General features: G+C 38.4%; 1 protein-coding gene across 4 annotated transcripts in view; it reads left to right on the top strand.

Moving 5' to 3' along the window:
* Positions 1–25,341, top strand: part of JAKMIP2 (janus kinase and microtubule interacting protein 2) — a 180,358-nt gene that overhangs the window by 121,701 nt on the left and 33,316 nt on the right. For 3 of the 4 annotated variants that reach the window (XM_043590468.1, XM_043590473.1, XM_043590460.1), the window contains exons 4-15: positions 2,098–2,307; positions 4,227–4,325; positions 8,326–8,472; positions 9,357–9,497; positions 12,001–12,057; positions 13,230–13,349; positions 14,388–14,516; positions 17,643–17,726; positions 18,411–18,473; positions 21,081–21,179; positions 22,647–22,745; positions 24,530–24,583. In XM_043590468.1, the coding sequence (XP_043446403.1) occupies positions 2,098–2,307; positions 4,227–4,325; positions 8,326–8,472; positions 9,357–9,497; positions 12,001–12,057; positions 13,230–13,349; positions 14,388–14,516; positions 17,643–17,726; positions 18,411–18,473; positions 21,081–21,179; positions 22,647–22,745; positions 24,530–24,583 (1,302 nt within the window). The remainder of the gene's footprint in view (positions 1–2,097; positions 2,308–4,226; positions 4,326–8,325; positions 8,473–9,356; positions 9,498–12,000; positions 12,058–13,229; positions 13,350–14,387; positions 14,517–17,642; positions 17,727–18,410; positions 18,474–21,080; positions 21,180–22,646; positions 22,746–24,529; positions 24,584–25,341) is intronic. The other variant, XM_043590477.1, reaches the window with a different exon arrangement.

Below are 25,341 nucleotides of genomic sequence, written 5' to 3'. Positions count from 1 at the left end.
AAGAGTGTAAAATCTAAGCTACCTGAGGAGTGGTTAAAAAACTGGGTGCAAACAGAGAATCATGGGAAACTTTTTCAGTAGCACAGATGCACTTGTCTTCAGTTTTTTCTTTTTCTTGTCTTGTCACTACCCCTACACCCAGCTCCATTTTTGGAACTGGAAAGGAGGGAAATGGGAGCTGTTCTGTTTAGAAAATTTCCCCAGGGAATTCTGGTATGTACCCCTCCCCATCTAAGAACTAGAACTGCGGAAGGATTTTCAGTATTCTGAAACCAAAGCCCATGCTTACAACCACTATGCAGTAGAGACTCATCGGCACTAATTACTGGACATTCTACTTTGAATATCCAGTTACTACTGGAAAACTACTTTGGAAAATGCTGGAAGTATGATGTTGGGGTCAATATTGCATAGTGCCTATTAGAATGGGCTCTGGAGTCAGAAGACTGAATTTAAAATTGGGCTTCACCACTTAGGAGCCATAGGCCTATGGCAAAGTTTTTAACCCTTTGGGTGCTCAGTTGTCATCTGTAAAGTGGTGATAACAGAACTTACATAATAGAATTGTCATAAAAGGTGATAAGGTATATAAAGCTTTGAGTATAGTGCCTTGAATGTAGTAAAAATTAGTAAATTTTAGTTATGATGATGGTGATGATGAAGATGATTATATTGGCAGTAATGGAATAATTTCCAGTACGTTCATTTAGGTAGGGTACACCCGAACCAGCTAGGAGCATGCAGGTGTGGAACTATGGTAAATTGTAAATGACATCATCGATGACAGGTCTAACAAATGAATGTACCATTCAGTTAAGAATACCACAGGATTCAAATTTCTACAAGGAGATAGAAAAATAAAGGCAGTGCTTTCATTCCCAAATTAGCAGGACAGTGTTTGAATACTCACAAAGTTATCAGATGATATCATAGGGCCATGCAGAGTTTAGCCCAGCGTCCTTCCAAAATTGATCTAAAATGTAATCGTGTGACTGGGAGGCAACAGCTCACAGATACTTATATATGGAAAAATGGGACTATTTAACAATTTCTCACAGTAAAGAAAGATTTGTACAAAGTCATCTATTATAAATGAGACAGTATAATACAATTTTATTAAATGTCTCTATCCTATCCCCATTTTGAATATTCTCATGAAATATAATGAAATGAGAAGAAAGGTTTCACCCAATGGCTGTGCTCCCCTCAAAAATTGTTTACAGACATTAACTTCACTAGTCCTCACCAGGAGTGGCAAAAATTTTTCAGTCCAATGAAACTCTGATCAATTGGTATTGAATGTTTATGGCCTTCAGTTGGCACGTAATTCTGAGATCAAGCCCAGGCTTAACAGAAGTGAGTGTTGGGATCAATAATTATATCCCACAGGTGTAGGAGGGGCAACAGTGGCTCATATTACCAGGTGTTTTCCATTCCTGCGGTCCCAACCATGGTTTTGACAGTAATGGTAAAATGCTTGCTAAGAGCTATTTGCTCTGACATGTGGAAAAGAATGGAAAGAGCCACATAACACGAACCATGTTCCATATCCTCTCCTGAATTTGCTGCAAATTCACCACCTGAATGCAAACCTATTGACCTTAGGAAATGACTAGGCTCCTGCAAAAGCTGAAGCTTCTTCAGTAAAAAATGACCAATTCATAGCGGCTGCTGCTGTTTAAGGTGAACTCAAAGGCTATTCCTCTAAACAGGAGGGGATATCAACGATTGTCCTGGGAAATACTGTAGTGGAGTATTGAGTATCTGTATTTAGTAAAACAAATGACTCATTTTAAGGTCAACCTTCCTTTTCTAACTCCAACCAACCTGGACCATTTCAAACAATATATTGAATTAAAGCATCTATACAGGATATACCAGAGAGAAAAGGTTGTTCTCCTTGGCACCTAATTAGCCTAAGAGAGCCTTTCATTGTACGGTACTGCCTTGTCGTATTCATAAATTCAATGTACTTGTCACAGTTGTGATTTTTTTTCCGTATCAATCAGCAGAAAGAAGTTAAACTCATACCATTGTAAAAATGCATTTTTTTTACAGCATTGTTAAATAAAATGTCCTGGGTGTCGTTTAATTCAGATGGATGAGATTAAAGCCAAGGACAGGATCATCTTTTCCCTGGAAAAGGAACTGGAGACCCAAACTGGCTATGTACAGAAACTGCAGCTGCAGAAGGAGGCTTTGGATGAACAGCTCTTTCTGGTCAAGGAGGCCGAGTGCAACATGAACAGTCCGAAACGAGAGATTCCGGGAAGAGCAGGAGACGGCTCTGAGCACTGCGGTAGTCCTGTAAGTCTTTCCGAGCTGAAGTGAAGAACTCAGGAGTCATCTTTTATTTAGCTCCCAAGTTTTACTTTCCACTTAAGCTCTTTTCCTGTTTACTGCAAGGCAATCAATTCTCCCTTCTACTATAAAACCAGCTAGTATCTTGGGAACAGGGTTTTCTAAACTCATAGACAACAAAGTGGTCGGCACCACATTAGCGGATCAGGAGAGAATTACCGGTCTTTTTAAATCTTTCATAGAATTTTTTTAGCCACGGGATACCTGTCCAAACTTCAGCCTATTGTAAGTGCCATAAATTAGATGAAACTACTTTGCCTCTTGCCAAGACTGGTAATTTTCCCTTGTGTGAACCATTGGGTTGGAAATTGGCAAAGATGGTTGTCATCTGCAGGGGTCAAAATGTATAACTGTATAAAAGACTAAACCACTTAAATCATCATCTGAAAGCTTCTATTCTGATTGAACTTGCCGCTTATAACCCTGGATTTTCATCATTTTATATGAGAAATTATTTTCAGAACTGCAGCCATAGAAATCAGCTTGTATATAGTTGACTTTCATAAGTTATACCTTTCAAATTATTTAGCTGCTAAAAAGATGAAAATGGATTATTTAGGGACAGAGAGAGGTTCCAAAGTAGTACTTAGAACCAAGTAATGAATAATTTATGAATTGGTATTCAGGATATATATATCCCAGTAGGTGGCGGAACCAGGATTTAGCAGACGTAAGTTTTAGTTCTATCACTGACATTTACCTGCAGTGCAGCAAAACTGCCCAGAGAATGGGCTCTAGAGTCAGATTCTTTAGTTCAAATTCTGGATCTACCACATACCAGATGACCTTAGGCAAATTATTTTACTGCTCAGAATTTCCTCATCCATAAAAGAGAGGCCATAATGCTACTCCGTAAGGCTGCTCAGAGTCTAGAAGAAATGGTAGGTAAAATGTTGAGCATAGTGTCTGGCTCATAGTCAGCATTTAATGCATATTAATTATGGATTAATAATGGATTAATGGTAGTAGCCACAAATGGATTTAATGCATATTAATTATGGATTAATAATGGATTAATGGTAGTAGCCACAAGCCCTTGGATGAGTATGACCTCTCTGAATCTTCCCTGATCTGCTGAATCCTCTAGGATTCTATGAATCTGGAGATATAATGTGTGGGAAACTGCTTTATCAACAGTACAGCACTCTCAAAATATAAGATGATAATGGAATTGCAAGTCTCTAATGGTGCTGTGGACTCTGGAGCATAGACTTAATCCATGATGCCATGTGTAAAGTGATCCACAGCAATGATGCCAGTGGGGAAGCCAGGTGTTCTGGGCAAAATGTACTAGCAAAGGCTGTCTTATAATCTACTGCCTTTTATATGTGAAGGCAATATACCAGCCTTCTCACACTGGCCTTTTTCACCAGGAATACATAGGAATTTTTAAAGCCCAGCCCTACCTTCTACTCTTTGGCTAAGTGTAATAGGACATCTGTCTTAGCTGTGGGAAGCAATGTGCAGCCATGACTTAAGAGATGCTTCTTGAACCTCATGTAATTATGACATGACCCTGGCCTCATAGCCCACAGATCTGATAAGTTCATCCAACCATCTACTACTCCCCCTGCCAGGAGTCAGAGCTCCAGAGAGTATCTGCCACATGGAATTCACTTGCAATTTCAACCAGTCTTGGTCTTCAGTCCATGCAGTGGATGTTGAGGGTTAGAAGAGGGTAAATATTTACTCTTCTCTGAATAGAGAACATTTTAGTCTCACCTCATAAGCCAGATGAAAGATATCAAGCCTCTTAATTATTTATGAGTGGAACTCCAAAACCTTGTGAAAAGTGTTATTGAAAAAAAAAGGAGAGAAAAGAAAAATGTTACTGAAGAAATGCCCATTTCAATTTTCATGTGTAGGATTTGAGAAGAAATCAAAAGAGAATAGCTGAATTGAATGCCACCATAAGAAAATTAGAAGACAGGAATACCTTGCTTGGAGATGAACGAAATGAACTGGTGAGTTCTGATCAGAATTAGTTAGTTGGTTAATTAGTTAAGCATTTTGTTTAAAAAAGTGTATATGATGTTGTAGAAGTATAACATAATAAAGAAAAATGCACAAATGATAAAGGCACAGCTTAATAAATGCACCCAAAGTGACACACCCATATAACTACCACCCAGATGAGGACATGGATTACCAGCAGCTCAGATCGTCCCTTTCTTGTGACTGCTTCCAGTCACCATCCTTCTAGAGATAATCGATCGCTCTACTGAATTCTATCGCTATAAAGGTCCACCACTGGTTTTAAAATGTTTTATAAATGGCACCATACAATAATTACTCTTCTGTGTCTGGCTTTTCTGCCCAGCATTACATTTGTGAAAGTCATTCATTGCATTGCATGTATAATTCATTCGTTTTCTTATTCTATTTTTCCAATAATACACCACAGTATATTTACTCTTCTATTGTTAATGGACATTTATATCGTTTCTTGACAGTTTTAATGTTAATGGTGCATGTCTTTGGTGAGAAAACATGTTCATTTCTGGTGAGAACTTCCCAAGGAACAGAATTACTGGATCATAGAGTTATGCATGTGGCCAGATTCAGTAGGAATTGCCAGTTTTGCACACATGTTATAGCAATTACATTCCCACCAACGATATATGAGAGTTACGGCTTCTCCACATCTTTTCCAACATGAACTGATAATTGATCATATTAGTCACTTTGGTGAGTGTGAGCGATAATTTGTATTGTAGGATTTTAATTTTTACTTTCCTTAATACTGAGGTTGAATAATTTTTTACATATCTTTTGGCCTTCTGGGTATCCTTGTGCAAGTTGCCCTTTGTCTTTTGTAAAATTTTCTTTTGTAGTGTCTTTATTTTCTTATTAAGAATAGGAATTCTTAAATAATTTTTGGATACTTGTATTTAAAATATCTTGCTCTGTGCCTTACATTTTAGATTCTTGATGGTGGCTCTTGGTACAAAGAAGTTATTTCCAGCCTTTCCTTTTTTTCAAATATATGCATTTTAGGTTATAAATATCTCTAAGCATGACTAGCTTCATCCCATTTGTTTTTTTTTTTTTAATGTCATAATATATTACTATTTAGTTCAAAATCTTTTCTAATGTAGGATTTCTCCTTTGACCCATGGGTTACTTAGCCCTCAAGGCTTAACTTCAAACATCTGGAGATTTTTGAGTTACCTTTGTCTTACTGATTTCTACCTTAAGTCCACTACAATCAGAGAACATACTTTGTATTATTTCTTTTTCTTTTTTAAGTTGAAGTATAGTTGACACACAGTGTTACATTAGTCAGGTATTCTTTGTATCATTTCATTCTTTAAAATTCGTTGAGATTCACTTTATGATGCTAGCCTCTTCTCACCTTTAGAAATATTCCATGTTCCCATGAAAAGAAGGTATACCCTGTGATCATTGCATGAATTTTGAATCAAGTTCATTAATCTCCTATATCTTTACAACGTTTTTGTGTGCTTATTCTCCCAACAGATTTGTCCATTCCTATTCTTAGTTCTGTCGATTCTGCTATATATTTATTTGAAGTCAGGGTACTAGGTATATATAAATTAAGATTTGTTAAATACTTGCATCATGAATTGTTTTTTATCTTCCGTAATACTTCTTAAAGTCTTGATCTGGTGTTAGCTGAACTACATCAGAATTTTTGCTCTTAGTGGTTTCATGAATAACTATATTGACTTTCAAACTTTATAGCATTTAAACTCTATCTCTTTTTTTAATGTTTATTTTTGAGGGAGGGGCAGAGAGAGAGAGAGAGAGAGAGCAGGACAGAGGATCGGAAGCAGGCTCTGAGCTGTCAGCACAGAGCCTAATGCAGGGCTCAAACTCACGAACCGTGAGTTCATGACCTGAACTGAAGTCGGACACTCAACTGACTGAGCCACCCAGGCATCCCTAAGCTACCTCTTTTAAAAGGAACATTTTGGGGGGTACTTTGGATCTATGGTTACTGATGTATGATCTGGTAGAATTACTGATATCTCCTTTTATTTCTGTTTATCTACATCTTCCATAAATAGCATCTACTAAGTAAATTTAACTATTTAAAACCCCGGGGACACCTGGGTGGCTCAGTTGGTTAAGCATCTGACTCTTGATCTCAGCTCAGGTCTTGACCTCAGGGTTGTGAGATAAGGCCCCGAATTGGGCTCCACACCCGGTGTGGAGCCTGCTTAAAAACAACTATTTAAAATCCTTGTCATTGACCTTCGGCAAAGAGACAAAGTTTAAAATAGCAAACCTAGTGGAATAATTTATTTGTCCTTGTATGTGCTCAATATTTAATATGTTTGCTTCAGATACTTGAAGCTCAAAACTCAGGATTAAATGGGGTTATGAAAAATTTTGGCCTTCAATATAAAATGAGTTTTCAAATGACAGTTGGGGAATACTGTTTCAGAATCACACGAGCAGCTTTTTCAAATATTTATAGGTAGCTAAGTCTCCTATCCCAGCACTTCCCAAAACGTTGGAGTCTCAGAAACAGGAGCAGTCTTGTCAGATGGTTCTGACACACCCCACCACTTTTCTTGCTTCAGTACCCCTCCCCCAATACATATCATTCAGAATCATTAGTATAAAGTGAATGAACTAACCATAGGAACTTTAATATGGAAATCCATTAGGTATAGAATGAACATAAAATATGCCATCCAAGTGGGAGAGTTTGGAGAGTAAAAGGGATGGGGACTATTAACAATTACCCCAAGACAGCATCCATAAAGTTAGACCCGTGGTTCTCAGCTCTAGGAAATTTTGTCAGTACCTGGAGACATTTTTGATTGTTACAACTGGGAGGATGTTACTGGAATCTAGTGAGCAGAAGCCAAGGATGCTGGTAAACATGGTACAATGTACAGGACATCTCCTCATGGCAAAACCTATCTAGCCCACAGTGTCTACAGTGCAGAGGTTGAGAAATCCTGCCTTAGACTAACAGGTGAACCAGAATATGGTCACTCTTAATTACTGGGGGGTATGAATACAATCATACTTAGCCTAGGCTTGGTGAGAATTAAATGTTCTTAAACATAAATATCAACAGAACTTTGAGAGTAAGTCCCCCCCCCCCCAGTAACATTTTCTTAAAAATAAGCATCTTTGGGGCACCTGGATCTCGGGGTCATGAGTTCAAGCCCCATGTTGGATGTCGAGATTACAAAAAGATAAATAAACTTTAAACATGTAAATAAAAATAAAGAGCTTCAGCATGGTTCAGGAGTCTTAGCAAGATCTCTCATGGGAAGAACAGACTTTGGCAATAACTAGGCTTGGGTTTGTGTCCCGGTTGTACTACTTAGTGATGTGTGATTCATATGAGCTGCTTTATCTTTCTGAGCCAGTGAGGGGTCATTACAAGCCCAGGGAGAGGTGTGAGCAGCGTGAGATTGGGGCTGAGCACAGCATGGTAACTGGACTACAGGAATCAAGGACGTGCAAGGTATGAAGTTGTTCTTCCTGAGCATTTCCAAAAGCAGAACTTTGGCAGCTTTTAAGGTAACACATTGATACAGAGTTCAGAAGACTATGATGAAAAACCATCAGGAGCACCTGGGTGGCGCAGTCAGTTAAGCGTCCAACTTCAGCTCAGGTCATGATCTCACGGTTCGTGAGTTAGAGCCCTGCTTTGGGCTCTGTGCAGACAGCTCAGAGCCTGGAGCCTGCTTCAGATTCTGTGGCTTTTTCTCTCTCTGCCCCTTCCCTGCTCATGCCCTGTCTCTCTGTCTGTCTGTTTGTCTCTCTCTCTCAAAAAGAAATTACATTAAAAAAAATAGAAAAACCATTAGAGGAAACTGAGAACAAAGCAGTCAGGCTGTTAAATGAATGATGGAAGTGGTCAATCCCAAGATACGTGGTGAAGCAGAGAAAAGGTGGCCCCAGATGGGCTTTGACTCCTTCTGCTCCCAAATCCACTCTTGCACAAGAGACAAATTGTAACTTATGTCTTCCCAGTTAAAACGTGTGCGAGAAACCGAAAAGCAATGTAAACCTCTTCTGGAAAGGAACAAGTGCCTCGCCAAGAGAAACGATGAACTGATGGTGTCTTTGCAGCGCATGGAAGAGAAGCTAAAAGCTGTGACAAAGGAAAATTCAGAAATGGTATGTATCAGAGACTCTGAAAAGCTTCAGCTTCTGTCCTTACGTTACTCCAGCAACCTGTCTTATTTGTTCTTTCTCAGTTTGTTTTTCAAATATGATGCCGGTCATGAAAGTTTGGGTTTTCCCTATGTAAGCAAGGAACCTTTAAGGAAGAAAGCAACGTGGGGCTGAATTTTAAGGGGCTTCTAAGTTTGCAGAATGGTTGGAATCTGCACTTTCCAGAATCTCCCAAATACAGAAGCAAACTTTTAACATAGCCCTCAGCCGCAGAAAGTTGCAAGAATTTCACTAATGTGCTCTTTATAGAACTGTACAATGGGTACCTCTCGTCTTCTAAGACCTTGCGTAATAGTTGAGAAATAGTTGCCATCATTTGTATTATTTTTTTTTAACTTTTTAACGTTTATTTATTATTGAGAGACACAGAGAGACAGACCGTGAGCAGGGGAGGGGCAGAGAGAGAGGGAGGCACAAAATCCAAAGCAGGCTCCAGGCTCTGAGCCGTCAGCACAGAGCCCGACATGGGGCTCAAACTCACGAACCTCTAAGATCATGACCTGAGCCAAAGTCGGATACTTAACCGACTGAGCCACCCAGGTGCTCCACCATTGTTTGTATTCTGTATGGACAGGTGATGAGCACATCCACTCCTTAACAGACTTACAATGTAGCTATAGGGATCTTCAGACATTCCCAGTGATTTTGACTTGTAGCAAATAAAATGTACTTGAGGGTTTTGGTTGGTGTGCAGATGAACCTGAGCAATTTTCACATTTAGCTGGAGCCTCATAAAGTTTCTGCAGATATTTTATGTTAACTACTAAAGTTTGGGTTTTTTTTTTTTTTAATGTCTTTAACCTGTACTTTCTTCTTTTCCACTCCAGAGAGAAAAAATAACATCCCATCCACCCTTGAAGAAATTAAAATCACTGAATGACCTCGATCAAGCTAATGAAGAACAAGAGACAGAGTTTTTAAAACTTCAAGTCATTGAGCAGCAGAACATCATTGATGAGCTCACAAGGGTGGGTCTTGATCAGTCTATAAACTCTAAGTTGTTCCCAAGGACAAGTAGCCAAGAAATCAACATATGCTGGAAGCACTTGATAATTTCTTCAGATTAGCCCCAAAGGCCCAAGTTTATATATTCAATATATAAATAGTTTGAAGAGACTGTATTCCAAAATTACTTTATATTACTAAGCTGTTTTATACATTTTCAATTATAATCCTTAGTTAACTAATTTGACAACATAAATAGTAGCTGCAAAGTACCTTATAAGGACTTTCAAATGCATCCTTATGCAAGTAGAGAGGTAGTGTGGGTATGCCTTCTAATTGCCTTCCTGTATCAAGATTCTGAGGGTAAGAGATGAAATATTTTGCCAACAATAGCAGGACCACATGCCCTTTATTTCCCAACACTTAATTCAGTGTCCAGTACTTATGTGCAGTTTACTAACTATTTGTTGAGAGCTGCCCAGGTGGCTCAGTTGGTTAAGCATCCGACTTCGGCTCGGGTCATGATCTCATAGCTCATGAGTTCAAGTCCCTCACACTGCCAAGCCTGCTTGGGATTCTGTCTGTCTGTCTGTCTGTCTCTCTCTCTCTCTCTCTCTCTCTCCCTCTCCCCCCACTCCCTCTGCCCCTCCCCCACTCAGGTGTGCATGCATGCGCTCTCTCTCTCTCACAAAATGAATTGATAAACTTTAAATAAATAAATATTTGTTGAATGAATAGTGACCTCGTAATTACATGACAGTGGAAGTTTCATTCCCCGTGTTCTGACTGTGAATTTAGTACCTACTGAAGTGTGTAGAACAATTACTATTCCCATTTGCATCCGGTCAAGGCCTGTTTTACCATCAGTAGTGGACTAAGACCTTTAGATGCCTTTGGGTTTCCTCTTTGCCTCTTGGTCTTTATTCTGTGATTGACATCTCTGGTCGCTGTCACTTTAGGACCCAGCTGAGGCCTGGAGAATTGAGGAACCAGCAGTGGGGTGGGGGTGGTTAGGCAGGTGTCTCCAGGGATGGGTGAACAAGATAATTTCCTGCCATTGAAGGAAGAGAAGATTATAACTTCTGTTTGTAACTATTTGTGGTTTACCCTTTGTAAATGGTCTAAGTTCAGTCTATGTTATAAGACATATAGTGTATTAGGAGGATAATCTAAGTGTAAACTTCCCAAGTTTCAGATATGTTGAGGTTGTATGATCAAAATACTTTCACAAGGCAGGAAATCCAAAAAGTTAACATCACTGACTTTAACCAGACTATTTATAAAACATGTGAAGCACTGTGCCTCTTATTTCACATCCATATCCTTAATAACTCTTAAATCGCGGATTCACTCAGCCAAGAATTTGCTCAGCTTTGAGTATCTAAGGTTAAAGCTAAGTTTCTTATAGGATTTTGACATGTGGAGGCATGTCATCCAGACTTTCAGGGAAACTGTCACTTATTTAATCTACCTTTGAATTTGTACAGTAAATACATAGAGTACTTCATAGATGAATGCCCAATTCCCAGGATATCTCCATCCATAACAAGAATGAATCAGGAAATCAATCATTATTTCTAGATATTCTTTGAGTTTCCCAGAACATTCCAACAAGAACCACTGTCCCTTCACACACCAGATGATTCCAATTCAGTAGATACTCCTGTTTCCATCTTCAGAGGCTGCAGGTGAGAACAAGGGTCTAAGAATAGTCAAAGGGCAGTTTTCTGTGCCTTCAACTGATTAAATGCAAAGAATAAAGTTTTTGTACAGTAGTATTTTTTTCAGTACCTAAATATAAAGTAATTTGAAAAATTACTGAAAGAAACTGAAAAATTGTGCTTTGGGAAAATAGGAGTGACTCTTTTCAGAGCTACTTAATCTTTAGGTATAACAAAGGATTCTGATGAAGAAGACTGTGCCCTTCCTGATTGGGAGGCTCTCAGATCCACATAGATGATCAAGAAAAGTTGTAGAGTATTTTTATTATAAAAATATGTAAGTATATATGGGATACCTGGCTGGCTCCACCAGAGGAGCTTGTGACTCTTGAGCTGAGGGTCCTGCGTTTGAGCCCCACCTTGAATGTAGAGATTACTTAAATAAATAAAAACTTTAAAAAAATATATAAGTATCAAACCTAAAAGTTGCCAAAATTACAAAACACAATTTTACTTTAAATAGAAATATGTAATGACTCAGGCAAAAACAAACTCTGTCATTAAAAAAAAAAAAAAAAAAAACAACCTGGGGCACCTGTGTGGCTCAGTCAGTGAAGCATCCAACTTTGGCTCGGCTCATGATCTCGCAGTCTGTGAGTTTGAGCCCCACATCGGGCTCTGTGCTGACAGCTCAGAGCTTGGAGCCTGCTTTGGATTCTGTGTCTCCCTCTCTCTCTGCCCCTCCCCCACTCACACGCTCTGTCTCTCTTTCTAAAATAAATAAACATTAAAAAATTAAAAAAAAAAACACCTATAGGAAAATATGTACCAACTCAACACCTGAAAAGCTTCATCTGTTTTCCAGGACCGAGAAAAGCTCATCCGTAGGAGAAAACATAGAAGAAGTTCCAAGCCAATTAAGGTAATGGGAAAACTAGGTTATCAGGCTTTTGCCACAAACACTGCCAAGGAAGTGAGGCTTGCCAAGGAATCTTCCTGCAAAGATGTGATAAATCAGATGTTCCTATACTGAAGCAAACCATGGGCTTTATTTGCTAGAAGAAAATCTCTTCTCCTGACAGTTCTTAGAAGTCCCCAAATGATTGTGTTATGGATTTTAACCTTTAAAGTTTGCTTTAATATGAGACTATCTGAGTGAAAGAAAGCACTGGGTTTGATGTAGAAAGCAGTATCTGACAAGCTGGAGAGTCAAACTCCAAGAACATGCAAGAGATACATATGATTTAATGCCTCCCAGTGAAAAATATTATTAGTGTCTCATACCCACCCTATAATTGGTTAGTATATTTTTGTTATTCAGTTGGACAATATTACTGATAAGGGTTTGATTTTTATTATTCCATTATTCACTTGGATAATATTATTGATAATGATTATTAATAATGGTACTCTCAGGGGTGCCTGGGTAGCTCATTCGGTTAAGTGTCCAACTCTTGATTTTGGCTCAGATCATGATCTCGTGGTTGTGAGACTGAGCCTCGCATTGGGCTCTGTGCTGAGTGTGGAGCCTGCTTGAGATTCTCTCTCTCACTCTTTCTCTGTGCCCCTCTTCTGCTCATGCTTGCACTCTCTCTCTTCTCTCTCAAATAAACTTAGAAAAATTATCATTAAAAAATAATGGTACTCCCAATCCACCAATATTTATATAGCCTCTTACAATCCACAGAGTTTTTTTATTTAATTTGTCTACTTGATTTTGTGTTTATCAAGTACATCATTTGATTTGGATATGGGATTGGATGATAAGACTTAAGATTTGAGAATCTGACATAGATTTAGGTTTCTATTTAGGTTTCTTGATCATATTTTAAATACTGAAAAGACTATTCAATGAATGGAGCCAAATGTTAATGAATATTCCCCCCAAAACTTCAGAAGTGTGAAATAATGTGGGACAAACTTCTATTGGAATTATAGTGTTCATGCCCAAAGCTTTTCTTTCATCTGAGAAGCACTAAAGGACCCCTGTCTTCTGTGTCCATTTGCACATATGCCAGCCGATGGTGCCTTCATAATATGTTGACTTTCTCCACTTCTAGTCGTGTCAGTAAATATGTACTTTCCCTACCCTAGAGGCCTGTTTTGGACCCATTTATTGGCTACGATGAGGACTCCATGGATTCAGAGACGTCATCTATGGCATCATTTAGAACAGACCGAACACCAGCTACTCCTGATGACGACTTGGATGAAGTAAGCTTTTCCGCTTCTCTAGTCTTTTGTGATATTGTCACCAAATCTTTCCTTTAAGGTGGGAAAGAAGCCTTGCACTTCTAATATCCTGTATGAGCTGCACAACATGATCACATAATAGTGAACCCTTTTGACTTTTTTACCTCTTGGAAAATAGCTTCACCTGTGTCACGTAGCCTTTTTAACAACTTGTGTAAACTTCTGTAACTTGAAGACTTTTTTTTTTTTTTTTTTTTTTTTTTCAAAATAAAAGTCCCTTTTCTGGACTGCCTGGATAGCTCAGTCAGTAGAGCATGCAGCTTTTGATCTCAGGGTCATAAGTTCAAGCCCCTACTTAAAAAAAGAAAGTTTCCAAAATTCTTCATCTAGGGAAGGTGTAAACCAAGAAACAAGCTTAGAAGAACAAGCTTCTCGATACAGTTAAAGACAGGGTTTAGCAGAATGTGCCCTGTAGACTACCTTTATCAAAATCATCTAGGGGGATTTGATCACATTGAAAATTCCTGGATTCTACTGCACAACTCCTGACTTAGGATCCTGTGGGTAGAACCCTCAACTCTGCATTTTTCCCAAAACTCCCTGATGATTGTATTATGTTCTGAAGTTTGAGACGTAAAACTATAAAACTATGTTTTTATAATTTATCTCTGGAAGAAGTTGTTGGATTTGAATGTATTGAAAAGAATTGAGACTAAAACTCTAAGTATTATTGATTCACATTCGTATCCAGACTAGATATAAGTTCTCATTTGGGTCCAAAATTGACTGCAATGCAAGCCCAAATGAGCAATCATCAGAAATGTGTAAATAAACAAATGCCTCTTATTAGCAAATATTGAGTATTTCTGCAATGTCCATCTTGAAAGTACATAATTCATGTCTATGTATGCATTTTAAAATTAAGAATAAAATCACACCAAATCCAGTATCAAACATTTACTTCTCCTTATAAAGTGGGAAAATGTTAATATTTCATATTGAACACAGGACCGGAACATAACATAATTATTTTTTGGCTTTTTTTTTTGTCACCTTAAGAGTTTAGCGGCTGAAGAATCGGAGCTACGCTTTCGACAATTAACAAAAGAATACCAGGCCCTTCAGAGAGCATATGCCCTCCTACAGGAGCAGACTGGAGGCATCATCGATGCTGAAAGAGAAGCCAAGGTCAGTATCCATCCAGGGAGCATGCTCTGAATTGGCTTGCAGAAGTCACAGCATGAAAGTACTATGGACGTAAAAATATCAATAGGATAGCTTTCCCTGGATCCTTCTCTCCACTGTGGCTTTTGAACTGTTTCACCTTTTATGTCAACAAACCTTGGATCTAGAGACATTAGAACCAACTTAGATCGATGCTTTTGTTCCTGTAAAGATAGTAGTTTTTATGCTTGCTATTTGAAAACTTATATTTTCAAAGCTAGACAATATTGAATTTTGATAATCCACTTTATTTAGCTTCTTTCTTGGGAAAAAAAATACTTCAGTGGTTAGTCATTTTCTTTTCTTAGTTAATAAGTGCACAGCATGAAACTGAAAGCTCACAAAGAATTTTCAGTGCCAGTATCTCATTTGATTTTTATAACAGCACCCTAAGGCAGGTATTTTATAAAAGAGGAGTTTAAGGCTCTGAGAGGTTAATTGACCTGCCCAAGATCACACAGCTAATAAATAGAAAACTTGGATTCCAGGTAAAATCTAACTGGGTCACACGTTCTTTTCATTACACTACAACTGCCTCACGGTTTTTTAAAAACCGTTATTTTAAGACACCCACCCCCCCCACACACATACATATATGCATACAGTACTAATGCTTACAATTTATTGAGTGTTTGCTGTGTTCCAGGCATTGTTCTAAGCACTTTATGTACATTATCTCACGTAATCCTAAAACAACCCTATGAGTTATAGGCTATTATTAACTATGTGCTTTTTATAGGAGAGGAGATAATAGCTTAGTAGGAGTTAAATGTAGATTAGCTAGGTTGAAACCAGGATATGTAGCTTAGTTAGATGATAACTAGGATATGAACCTTGTGTTTCTGAGTTCAGTCATAACCACCATGCCATAACTGCCTCATAGATTAATTTACATGGGGCAAGAAGGAATATGACCACCCAGTTATTTTGTCTCACTTTCAATTTAGAGGATCTGTAGTGTGCTGAGGAATGTTGTAAGAACTACTGTTAGTTGTTTAGTGGGACAGGATAGATATTATAATTATGTATTTTTAAGTGGAAATATATGTACATGCACATGTTTATACGTAACTGAATAAATGTTTTAAAAAAGAAACCTGTGATTTGGAATAGACAGGCAGGCAATCATTAGAAAGGGAGGTATGTGTGTTCCTTTGTGTTTATGCTCTACTATCAGTTGTGGTTTTCATTTTCAGTATGTTCTAAGCATTCTCACCAACATAGGATTGGTCATTTAAAATAAGACCATACGTCTTGTTTTTGAAGAGGTAATGATGTAGAAACTTTCTCTCATCTCACCCTCTTCTCCAAATAAAGGTTTAGCATTATCTCTGGCCAAAAACAAAACAACTTAATCATTCTCAGCAAAATAGTGTAAAACAAATCAATGTTAGAAATAAAGCAATAGAGTAAGTTCAAAGTAGAAATGCAAAAATAAAAAATATAGATGAATGAGCATCAGTGAAACAAAAGATGTAATCATTTTGATACACGAAAGAAAATTGATTGTACTCAACACTCATTTGAAGTTAAAATGATTCTTGGCAAAATTAAGCTTAGAATTTTTTTTAACCTGATAAAGGTAAATATAATCTTCATTGTCCAAAGATACATCTTCCTCATCATGAAGAATAAGAAAAGGAGGGATTCCTGACTGGCTCAGTCAATAGGGAATGCAGCTCTTGATCTTAAGGTTGTGAGTTTGGGCCCAATGTTGGGCATAAAGATTACTTTTAAGGAAGGAAGGAGGAAGAATGGAAGAAAGAAAAAAGGAAAGGATACCTGCCATTGCTGACTTTATTCTACATTGTAATAAGGAACCTATCCAGATAAGACAAGATAAAAATATGTGTATGGGCAAAAAGCAAACAAAAAACCCACTAATTTTTCACGGAGAATAAGGTCCTGTGTAGGAAGAATACAAGGGAATCTGAAAACAAATGAAGTCCGATTGCTCCATAGAAGGTCAGTGTCCAGGGGTGCCTGGGTGGCTCAGTCAGTTAAACATCCAACTACAGCTCGGGTCATGATCTTGCCATTCATGGGTTCGAGCCCTGCATCGGGCTCTGTGCTGATCAGTATCCAAAACTGCTGATGCACACACACACACACACACACACACATGCACACACACACACACACACACGCACGCACACGCACACATGCACACACACACACACACACACAATACATACATGCATGCATACATCTGGATTTAGATTTAAAGCACAAAGTTGGTTCTGAAAGAATGGTAAGTTTTGGGAGAGGCAACATGAGAGAAGGCTCCCCAGAAGGGGAATTTGTTCAAATAAACAGAGAAGTGGAGGGTTATAAGGCATATTTAGGATATAAGGAGATCACCAGTAAATCAGGGGTGAACTTTGTTGATGAGTAGGGGGAAAAGACTGCAAATATAATGGGAGTTCTCAAATCTCAGCTAACAAGTTTGAATTTTAACCTGATAATAAAGAGAACATTGAAAGTTTTAAGCAAAAATTTAGACCATAAAAATAGGGTTTTTTAAAGTTCATTTATTTATGTAGAGAGAGAGGGAGAGAAGGTGAGTGGGGGAGTGGCAGAGGGAGATGTAGAGAGAAAGACTCCCAAGCAGGCTCTGCGCTGTCAGCACAGAGCCCCAGGCGATGTTCCCATCTCATGAACTGCGAGATCATGATCTGAGCTGAAATCAAGAGTCAGATGTTTAACCAACTGAGCCGCCCAGGAGCCCCGACCATAAAAATAGTTTTAAAAGGAGGGGCACCTGAGTGGCTCAGTCGGTTAAGTGTCTAACTTCAGCTCAGGTCATGATCTTGCAGTTCGTGGGTTCAAGCCCCTCATCAGGCTCTGTGCTGACAGCTCAGAGCCTGAAGCCTGTCTTCAGATTCTGTGTCTCTGTCCCTCTCGTGCTTTCTCTCTCTCTTTCTCTCTCTCTCTCTCTCTCAAAAAAAAACATAAAAAAATAGTTTTAAAAGGATCTTTGGTCATAGAAAAAAGTTATTTTTCTTTCTTATTGAGTGCTAATCAAGGAACAGGGGAGGAAAAGTACTGAACCATTTTACTTACTGAGTTCTGGAATTTTGATTTCACTAGGCTCAGGAACAGCTTCAAGCAGAGGTGCTAAGGTATAAAGCCAAAATTGAAGATCTGGAAGCGACTCTGGCTCAAAAAGGGCAGGTAGGCATTTGATGGCTAGCACTCCTGCCTGCAGATGCAGACAATCCAATCTGACCTTCCTCTAGACCACCCTTTGCATGGGCTGCACCCAGGACACAGCTTGGCTCTCCACAGTGACCTTTCTCACACTGTGTCAGAATGTTCAGCTCTGTGTTTCTGTCCCTGGTGTTTTTCTGGCCAGAGTGTGAGCCCAGCTACAACAACAAATGAGGCTGGGCAAGAGAGGGAATGCCAGAGGAAGCGGAGCACTGTACAAATAGCCTAGAGTGGTCATAAGCTGCTAAGACAAAGACCCGCCCCTCAAGCTGCATTCTTTGCCTCTCTGCTACATTTATGGTTCTGCATTTTAATGTTTTCCATCCATATGTATCTAGCCTGTGTGCATTCTGACCCTTTTCACTTTTTGCCTATGTGGTCACTTCTGAGTCCCCGGAAGGCTGGTCCTGGATTATTCAGACTGAATAAGTTAGAGATAGTGAGTGACAATGAAGAGGGGGTTCAATTTTCCTGGCAACTTTGGCCCCAATGTTCTTGAATGAGGAGCTGACGGGGGTGGGTGTCATTTACCAGCCATCAGCAGGCCAACAAACTGGGTGAGAGAAGACAGCTCTGGCAAAGTGGTTTGACACAGGCTCTTTCGTGCCACTCTGAAATGCTGACTACACGGTATTCTTTGTCAAACAGGATTCACACTGGGTAGAAGATAAACAACTTTTCATTAAGAGAAACCAGGAGCTTTTAGAAAAGGTATGTTGGGCGCAACACCCTAGTGGGGCAGAGGAGAAAATGATGAGAGATCCAGGAGCAGCAGGGGGTCCTCTCAGGAGTGGCACAGGGGCTCGGGGGAGGGGAGGCTTTCCCAGCGCTGCACTCTCCTCCGCTGCGTGCTCAACTGCATCCCTGTCACCACCATCGCCATCACTTTAGTGGCACGTGTGCATGGCTCTGTGCTGGCGTTGTGCCAACTTGAGAGGATGTGATCCCTGAAGCCTATTGATTTAACTATATGTATATATATATGTGTATATATATATATATATATGTATATATATATATATATACACACACACACACACATACTGTGTAGGTACTGTACATCTATATGTATATATATGCACACACCCACACGTGCACACATCCTATGTGGTTGTCCATCTACAAAAAACACACTGTGATTAGGACCTGTTATTTTGTGCAAGGCAGTGACAGAATATAACTCCAAGAACATGCTGCACCCTAGCATAGACTGTGTTCTCACTCTTAATCATTTTGCTAATCTTGGCTATTTATATACATATATATATGCATATATATGCATATATATATGCATATATATATATATATATATATACTTTTTTTAAATAAAGAACTTTTTAAAAGATGCATCCAAGGTACAAAACAGCATGTCCAGGAAGTTGTTCAACAAATCAAGATGCAAAAGCATGGTTTAGGCCTAGTACATATAATTAATTCGATTATCTGAACACAGGCTTTTGATTGGGGCAGTGAAATACAACAGAGATCATTTTAACTTCAAAGGTGGTTCTTTCCATCAGTATTCACCTTCCATAAATCCAGTGAAAAGATTACAAAGTAACTTTAAATTATTCTTGAAAAAAAAAAAAACCCAGAATTTGAAAGCCCATTTAAATAAGGGAAATAATTCTGTTGGTTCATCCAAAGGTTATGTAGAAATTACTTTAGGATTTTTTCTGCCAATATTCACTAGCCGTGGCAAGTTGAAAATTAACCACAACACTCTTGTAAGCATGCAAAGGGAAGGAAGATGCTTGTCCTCCCTCCCCTCTGATCTAGCAGTCCTTACCCTACCTCACTTTCTGAATGAGGAGAAACAGAGCAGATGGATAGAAGGCGGGTGGGTATTCCAGGATCGAGAACTGGTACTCTCAGAGAGGTGAGGGGTCCCTGTAAAGAAGCTTCATCACACATCGGTCCTGGTCTCTGAATTGCAACCCAAGATCCACTGACCTAATTGCTAGTGCTATCCACCAGAATCAAACATCTCCTCAAATAACCCATCTCTGATCCAAATTCAAGATTCTAGGTAGTAGAATCTCTTTTTGTGATCTAAGTCAACTTCTAGTAGTCTCAGAGATGCCCAGTAGTAAGTGTTATTACACTTCTTTATCACCTAAAAAATAATTCTCATTATGTCTTCTGTCTGATTCCATTCGGTCTTGATTTCTTGGGCTACAAGGAGAATTTGAGGGGCTCAAGCTTCTAAGAGTAAAAGAAAACCAAAAATGATAATAAAGCTAAACATCCTACTTCAAGTGTGTATACTTGGGGAAGTAAGATTCATCCTATGATAAAAAGCACCTGGATTTTTGTTTCTAAGTTCAAGATTTTAAATAGTTACTGTGCCTAAGGGTCCACCCACACAGCTTAAAAATCAAAGGCAGCCCCGAACCTATTACAGATCATGAAAATTTTCTGAGCCCTTGTAGATATGGGCCTTACAGGGTGAGGCGTGTTTTACACAACTAACTTAATTCTATGCTTCATCAGGTTATAGACGTCGTATAGGAAAACAGAGGGAAAAGGTGTAACTTCTAAATGGGTAAACAAAAGAAGCCTCTTCTGGTAGGGGATATTAGAGTTCTGTGTTCAAGGAAGAATAGGATTTCCTCACATAGGAAAGGAAATGGGGGGAGCCTCTTTTAGGCAGAGAGATGAGCAAAGATATAGCTCCTGGCATAATCAGTCCATAAGGTAGATAGGAATTTCTAGATTCTTATGTGTGATCACACGTGAGAGAGAGAGAGAGAGAGAGAGAGAGAGAGAGAGAGAGAGAGAGAGAGTGTGTGTGTGTGTGTGTGTGTGTAGGAATGACAGAATATTTAAGCCTGGAAAGCTAGGTGTTTGTATTCCACATTGATAAGTTTGGCTTTATTTTATGGATAACTGGAACCCCTCAAAGTTTTGTATATGATCAGAGCTATTTAGGTAAAATTTCTCCAACCATTTGTAACTCCAGAAACAAGAGATGTCAGTGTCCATGATTTACCCCATTAAATTTAGTCTCAGGACACTGTCCCTGACCCACAGCAAGAGCCTAATGAGTACTCGCAGATTCACTACTCACAGGGTCCCCAGACGTTGTCGGTGAATGTGTGTCATCTTGTCTCATTTTCCTCCATGACACAAAAAACTCAACCAAAGGATAACTAGGAGGAAAGCCTAAGACTTCTTTTGTTCACATCTCATTGGGATTTTTTTTTTCATGGTCTAGATGATTTATTCACCACATAAACGAGTGCTCTCCATGCTTGCTTTGCTAAGCTGTAGACGGTGTTTGCAATGTTCACCTAACTTGAGGATTTACTTTATTAGATAGAAAAACAGGAGGCAGAAAATCACCGGTTGCAACAAGAACTACAGGATGCCCGAGACCAGAATGAGCTGCTGGAGTTTCGAAACCTAGAGCTAGAAGTAAGGCAATGATGATAATAATGATAATAGAAATACTCATAACAGTTAACATGCACTGAACACATTCTGTGTGGGAGGTGCTGAATTAAGCATTTCTGATGCGTACTCTCCTTGGACCTCAACAACCATAATCAGGATTTTATAGATGAGGCAACCGAGGTTAAACAACTTGCCCAAGACTATAAGTGGTGAAACACTGACGCAAGTCAGAATTGTCTGCTCAGAGACTGTACTTTTCAACACTATTGCCTTTAAGAACAAGACTAATGAATAATTTTTAAATAATTTAAATAATAGATATCAAACTTCATCAATATTTCATTGCTTCTCAATAATCATTTCCATCCTTCATTGAATTCTGACTCATAAAAATGTTACCTCAAGAACAGTATTTCAGACTGGTATATACAAAAATATTTTGTTTTAGACACTTGAATTTGTGAGTAAACTTTTAAATCTATAACGTACTTATGAAAAAGGCCAAAAAGCAAGGTAACTTGTTTAGGGAAATACCTTGGCTAACCTGGCCAAATTTCTGTCTTTTTTATTTTTTTTTAAGTAAAACATATCAATAAAATCAGATTTTTATTTTATCACACAGTATCTGGCCTAGTGGGGTGCCTGTCTGGTTCAGTCAGTAGACCACATGACTCTTGATGTCAGGGCATGAGTTCAAGCCCCATGTTGGGTATAGACATTACTTATAAAAATAATCTGAAACAAACACACACACACACACACACACACACACACACACACACACACAAAACCTGACTTCTTTTGGGTGTCTGGGTGGCTCCATCAGAAGAACGTGTGACTCTTGATCTCAAGGTCATGAGCTCTAGCCCCACACTGGGGATAGAGATTACTTAAATATATATTTTTTTAAAAAAAGAATCTGGCATAAGGTCTGGTTGAATGTATGTTGATATGTAAAAGGTAAGAAATTTCCCATTTGATAGCTCTCTTATTTTGCCAGCAGCTTCTTTTTGAGATTTTTTCAAATTAGATTTGGATAGAGTTAGTGGTTGGTGCTCCTCCGTGAAGAAGTGTTAAGTCATCTTTGGTAGCCCACATATCTTAATCATAAAGCTTGAGTAGATTGAATATGCAAAAGGCTGTTAGCTGCCATAAAACTTCATGGTCAAAAGACCATTCTCTGTGACACCTGAAAGCTCTAAATATTCATGTAGTTTAAATTGGAACTTCACTTCCTACATTTCTCTGATCAAAAAACTTGCAAGACTGAATGACACTATAAATTCTTCTACCATACTTCTTAGTTGATTTATCTCTTCTTTTCCATTAAATTTAAGCATGAACATCTTGAGTTCAATTTTTTTTTTTGCACAATGACATTGATAAACTGAAACAGTATAAAGAGAGAACACAGACAACTGGTTTAGCATTTGATCAGTTGTTGCTTTTTGTTTTTTAATTCCCATATACTTTTCACTGTATTTCAAGGAAAGAGAGAGACGATCCCCTCCATTTAATCTACAAATTCACCCATTCTCAGATGGTGTGAGTGCTCTACAGATCTACTGTATGAAAGAAGGTGTCAAGGTAGGCAGACACTCAATTTTTTATGTTTGTAGAAAGTGGAAAAACTGGGAACTGGAAAAGGGGAGGTTGTTCATGACTTGTTTTTCAGTCACTGGATGTCATTTTGATACAAACTATGTAGATATTGAAAATAGCTCCACCTAGGGGTGCCTGGCTGACTCAGTCAGTAGAGTGTGCTACCCTTGATCTTCGGGGTCATGAGTCTGAGCCCCACATTGCATGTGCAGCTTACTTAAAATAATTTTTTTTATTTATTAAAAAGATGTGTGACAGATGTATGAATGGTTAATAGAGAACACAATAAACCATGATTATTTAGAACACAATAGCATAAGGAATGATGCAAATTCAGATATTAAGATAATTAACCTTCATTATCTAGGGGAGATACTAAATAAATTCCATACTTCAAGAAACACATTTCAAGGATACCAGATAAAAAAGTGTTTGTCGAGTCCCTTTGTTGTGCTGTCCTAAGTGCTGTGGGATTCATAATCTTGGAATTTGGTGCTGGAAGGGACCTTGAAATCATCTGGTCCACCCTCTCTTTTGATATGTTTCATCTAGGGAAGATTTGTCTTTTGGAAGGATTTATGATTTGTAACATTGTTCATTTAGATAAAATGTAATTTTATCTTTAGGGATATCAGAATACATTTTAGACATTCAGGTTGAATGGAGGTGGCTCCATCTCCTGGAAAATATATTATCCCTTCAATGTAATGAAATCACATGGTGAATATCTATCCCAAAGGGAAAGCTGGGATGCCTCCCGCTATTCCTGGTCTCTCCTTGACCTTGTGCATGGCCCTTCCTGCTCCCACCCCAAGCTGCCAGATAATACCTGCTTTCATTGCTTTCTCTCTACCTATGAGATTGAGCTAGACCTCCCCCTTCCTGGTGGAAGGAAAGGATATACCGCTATCTGAATGCGAGTAAGAGGAGAAAGTGGTACTAACACAGTAAAAAGTGGGAGGAAAATTAGGCAGTAAAATTGTGTTTCCTTGTTTTTCATCCTGAACCTCTTTCATGGTGTTTAAATTTCTGGCCTTCCTGGGCTGCACAAAAATTTGTAAACCAGAGCCATGTTTTTGTTTTGTTTTGTTTTGTTTTTTATTCAGCTCTAATTAAATGAAAAGTACTTTACTTTGTCTTTTCCTTAGATGCTTTTTCTTAGATAAATCACAAACAAGCTAATCCAGTGGATGTAATTTATATTCAGGGAAATTTTTTCAAATGGAGTTCAGCTACTTCAAACTGTCTCAAGAAATATAGTCAAAATGAGCTGTTTTTCACAGCATGAAATTAATGCTAAAAGATGGAATGTGCTGTATTTTTTTCTATGTGGCAGTCAAAATCTCAACCAGGTTAGAATTCCATTAATTAAATGAAATTGGTTGATTATATTTATTACCTGTTAGTTTTCTTTATACCTAAAATTTATTGCAATTGAAAAGAAAATGGCAATTATCAGGAAAAAAAATTAATGAAAGAATTCCAAGTCCTTATTATAAACTAGACTCTTTGATATAGAATCTCTTATCCTCAAAATCAGGAGATATTTTGCAGCTGGTGAATTTGAGAATGAGCCATTAAGTAGTTTTCCCAGGTTCACGCAACTTGCAAGAAGCAGAGTGGAAACATAAAGCCACATGTACCTGATTGAAAACAACCCAAGGAAGTACAGGTCTTAAAATGTCTACTCAGACTTAAGGGTCGGGCACTGATAGAATGCTAAACCGCATTTGTGTCTTTAACTTGAATGTATCTCCTTGATATTGCAGGATGTGAACATCCCTGATCTCATAAAGCAGCTTGATATCTTGGGTGATAATGGGGTAAGTAATGAATTGATTAAGGGCAGTAAAGATACGAATTTGCCCAATGAGAAGCAAGAAATATTTGCCAGTCATGTAAAATAATAGCAAGTGAGATACCATGTTCTCTTAAGGATGTGGCTCATGGGAGAGAACCAGTCATGGTTTATCAAATAAGTTAGTTGAGGGGTTCTAAGGATCTCTGGAAGGTAGTGGCAGAAATGGAAACTGGTAAAGTCCTTTTCTTCGAGGGCTGGTTTCAGGTTTGAATGCCAACCACATCTGCAGTGATTAAAGCTAATTACCTTCTCACTGTTGCTTAGAGCCATCCGGCGTGAAATTAATCAGTCATGCAGTTGCAAATGTTGCTAAATACTAGGGTTGGTGGCAGCCCCATAAAAATGGACCAGGAAACTATAATCTCTTTTCTTTTTAAAAAACACCTTCCAGGCAGGGTCAAGGCATATTAATTCAGTGGGAGGACCGTTCATTGAGATACTAGGTGACTGATGCATATGCAGGTTGAAAGAGTCACACCATTTTTTTTTTTTGCCTTGAAAAATTATCAAAGGAGAGAACAGAATCAATTAAATCACATCAAACGACTGTGAAACAAAATCAAGTCCGTTTTAGAGATATAAAAAATCACATTTAATGTACTTTTTACACGTTTTGAATGAACATTTTGTTAAGAATTGTTACCAAGTGAAATAGAACAGTTGTTAACCTTCATGCATGCATAGGCAAGAGTATCTATAACAGGCAGTTAGGCAGTATTT

The sequence above is a fragment of the Prionailurus bengalensis genome, chromosome A1, assembly GCF_016509475.1.
Source record: "Prionailurus bengalensis isolate Pbe53 chromosome A1, Fcat_Pben_1.1_paternal_pri, whole genome shotgun sequence".
Lineage (NCBI taxonomy): Eukaryota > Metazoa > Chordata > Mammalia > Carnivora > Felidae > Prionailurus > Prionailurus bengalensis.
The sequence above is the reverse complement of the archived record's forward strand: the minus strand, read 5'-3'. Positions and strand labels throughout refer to the sequence as shown.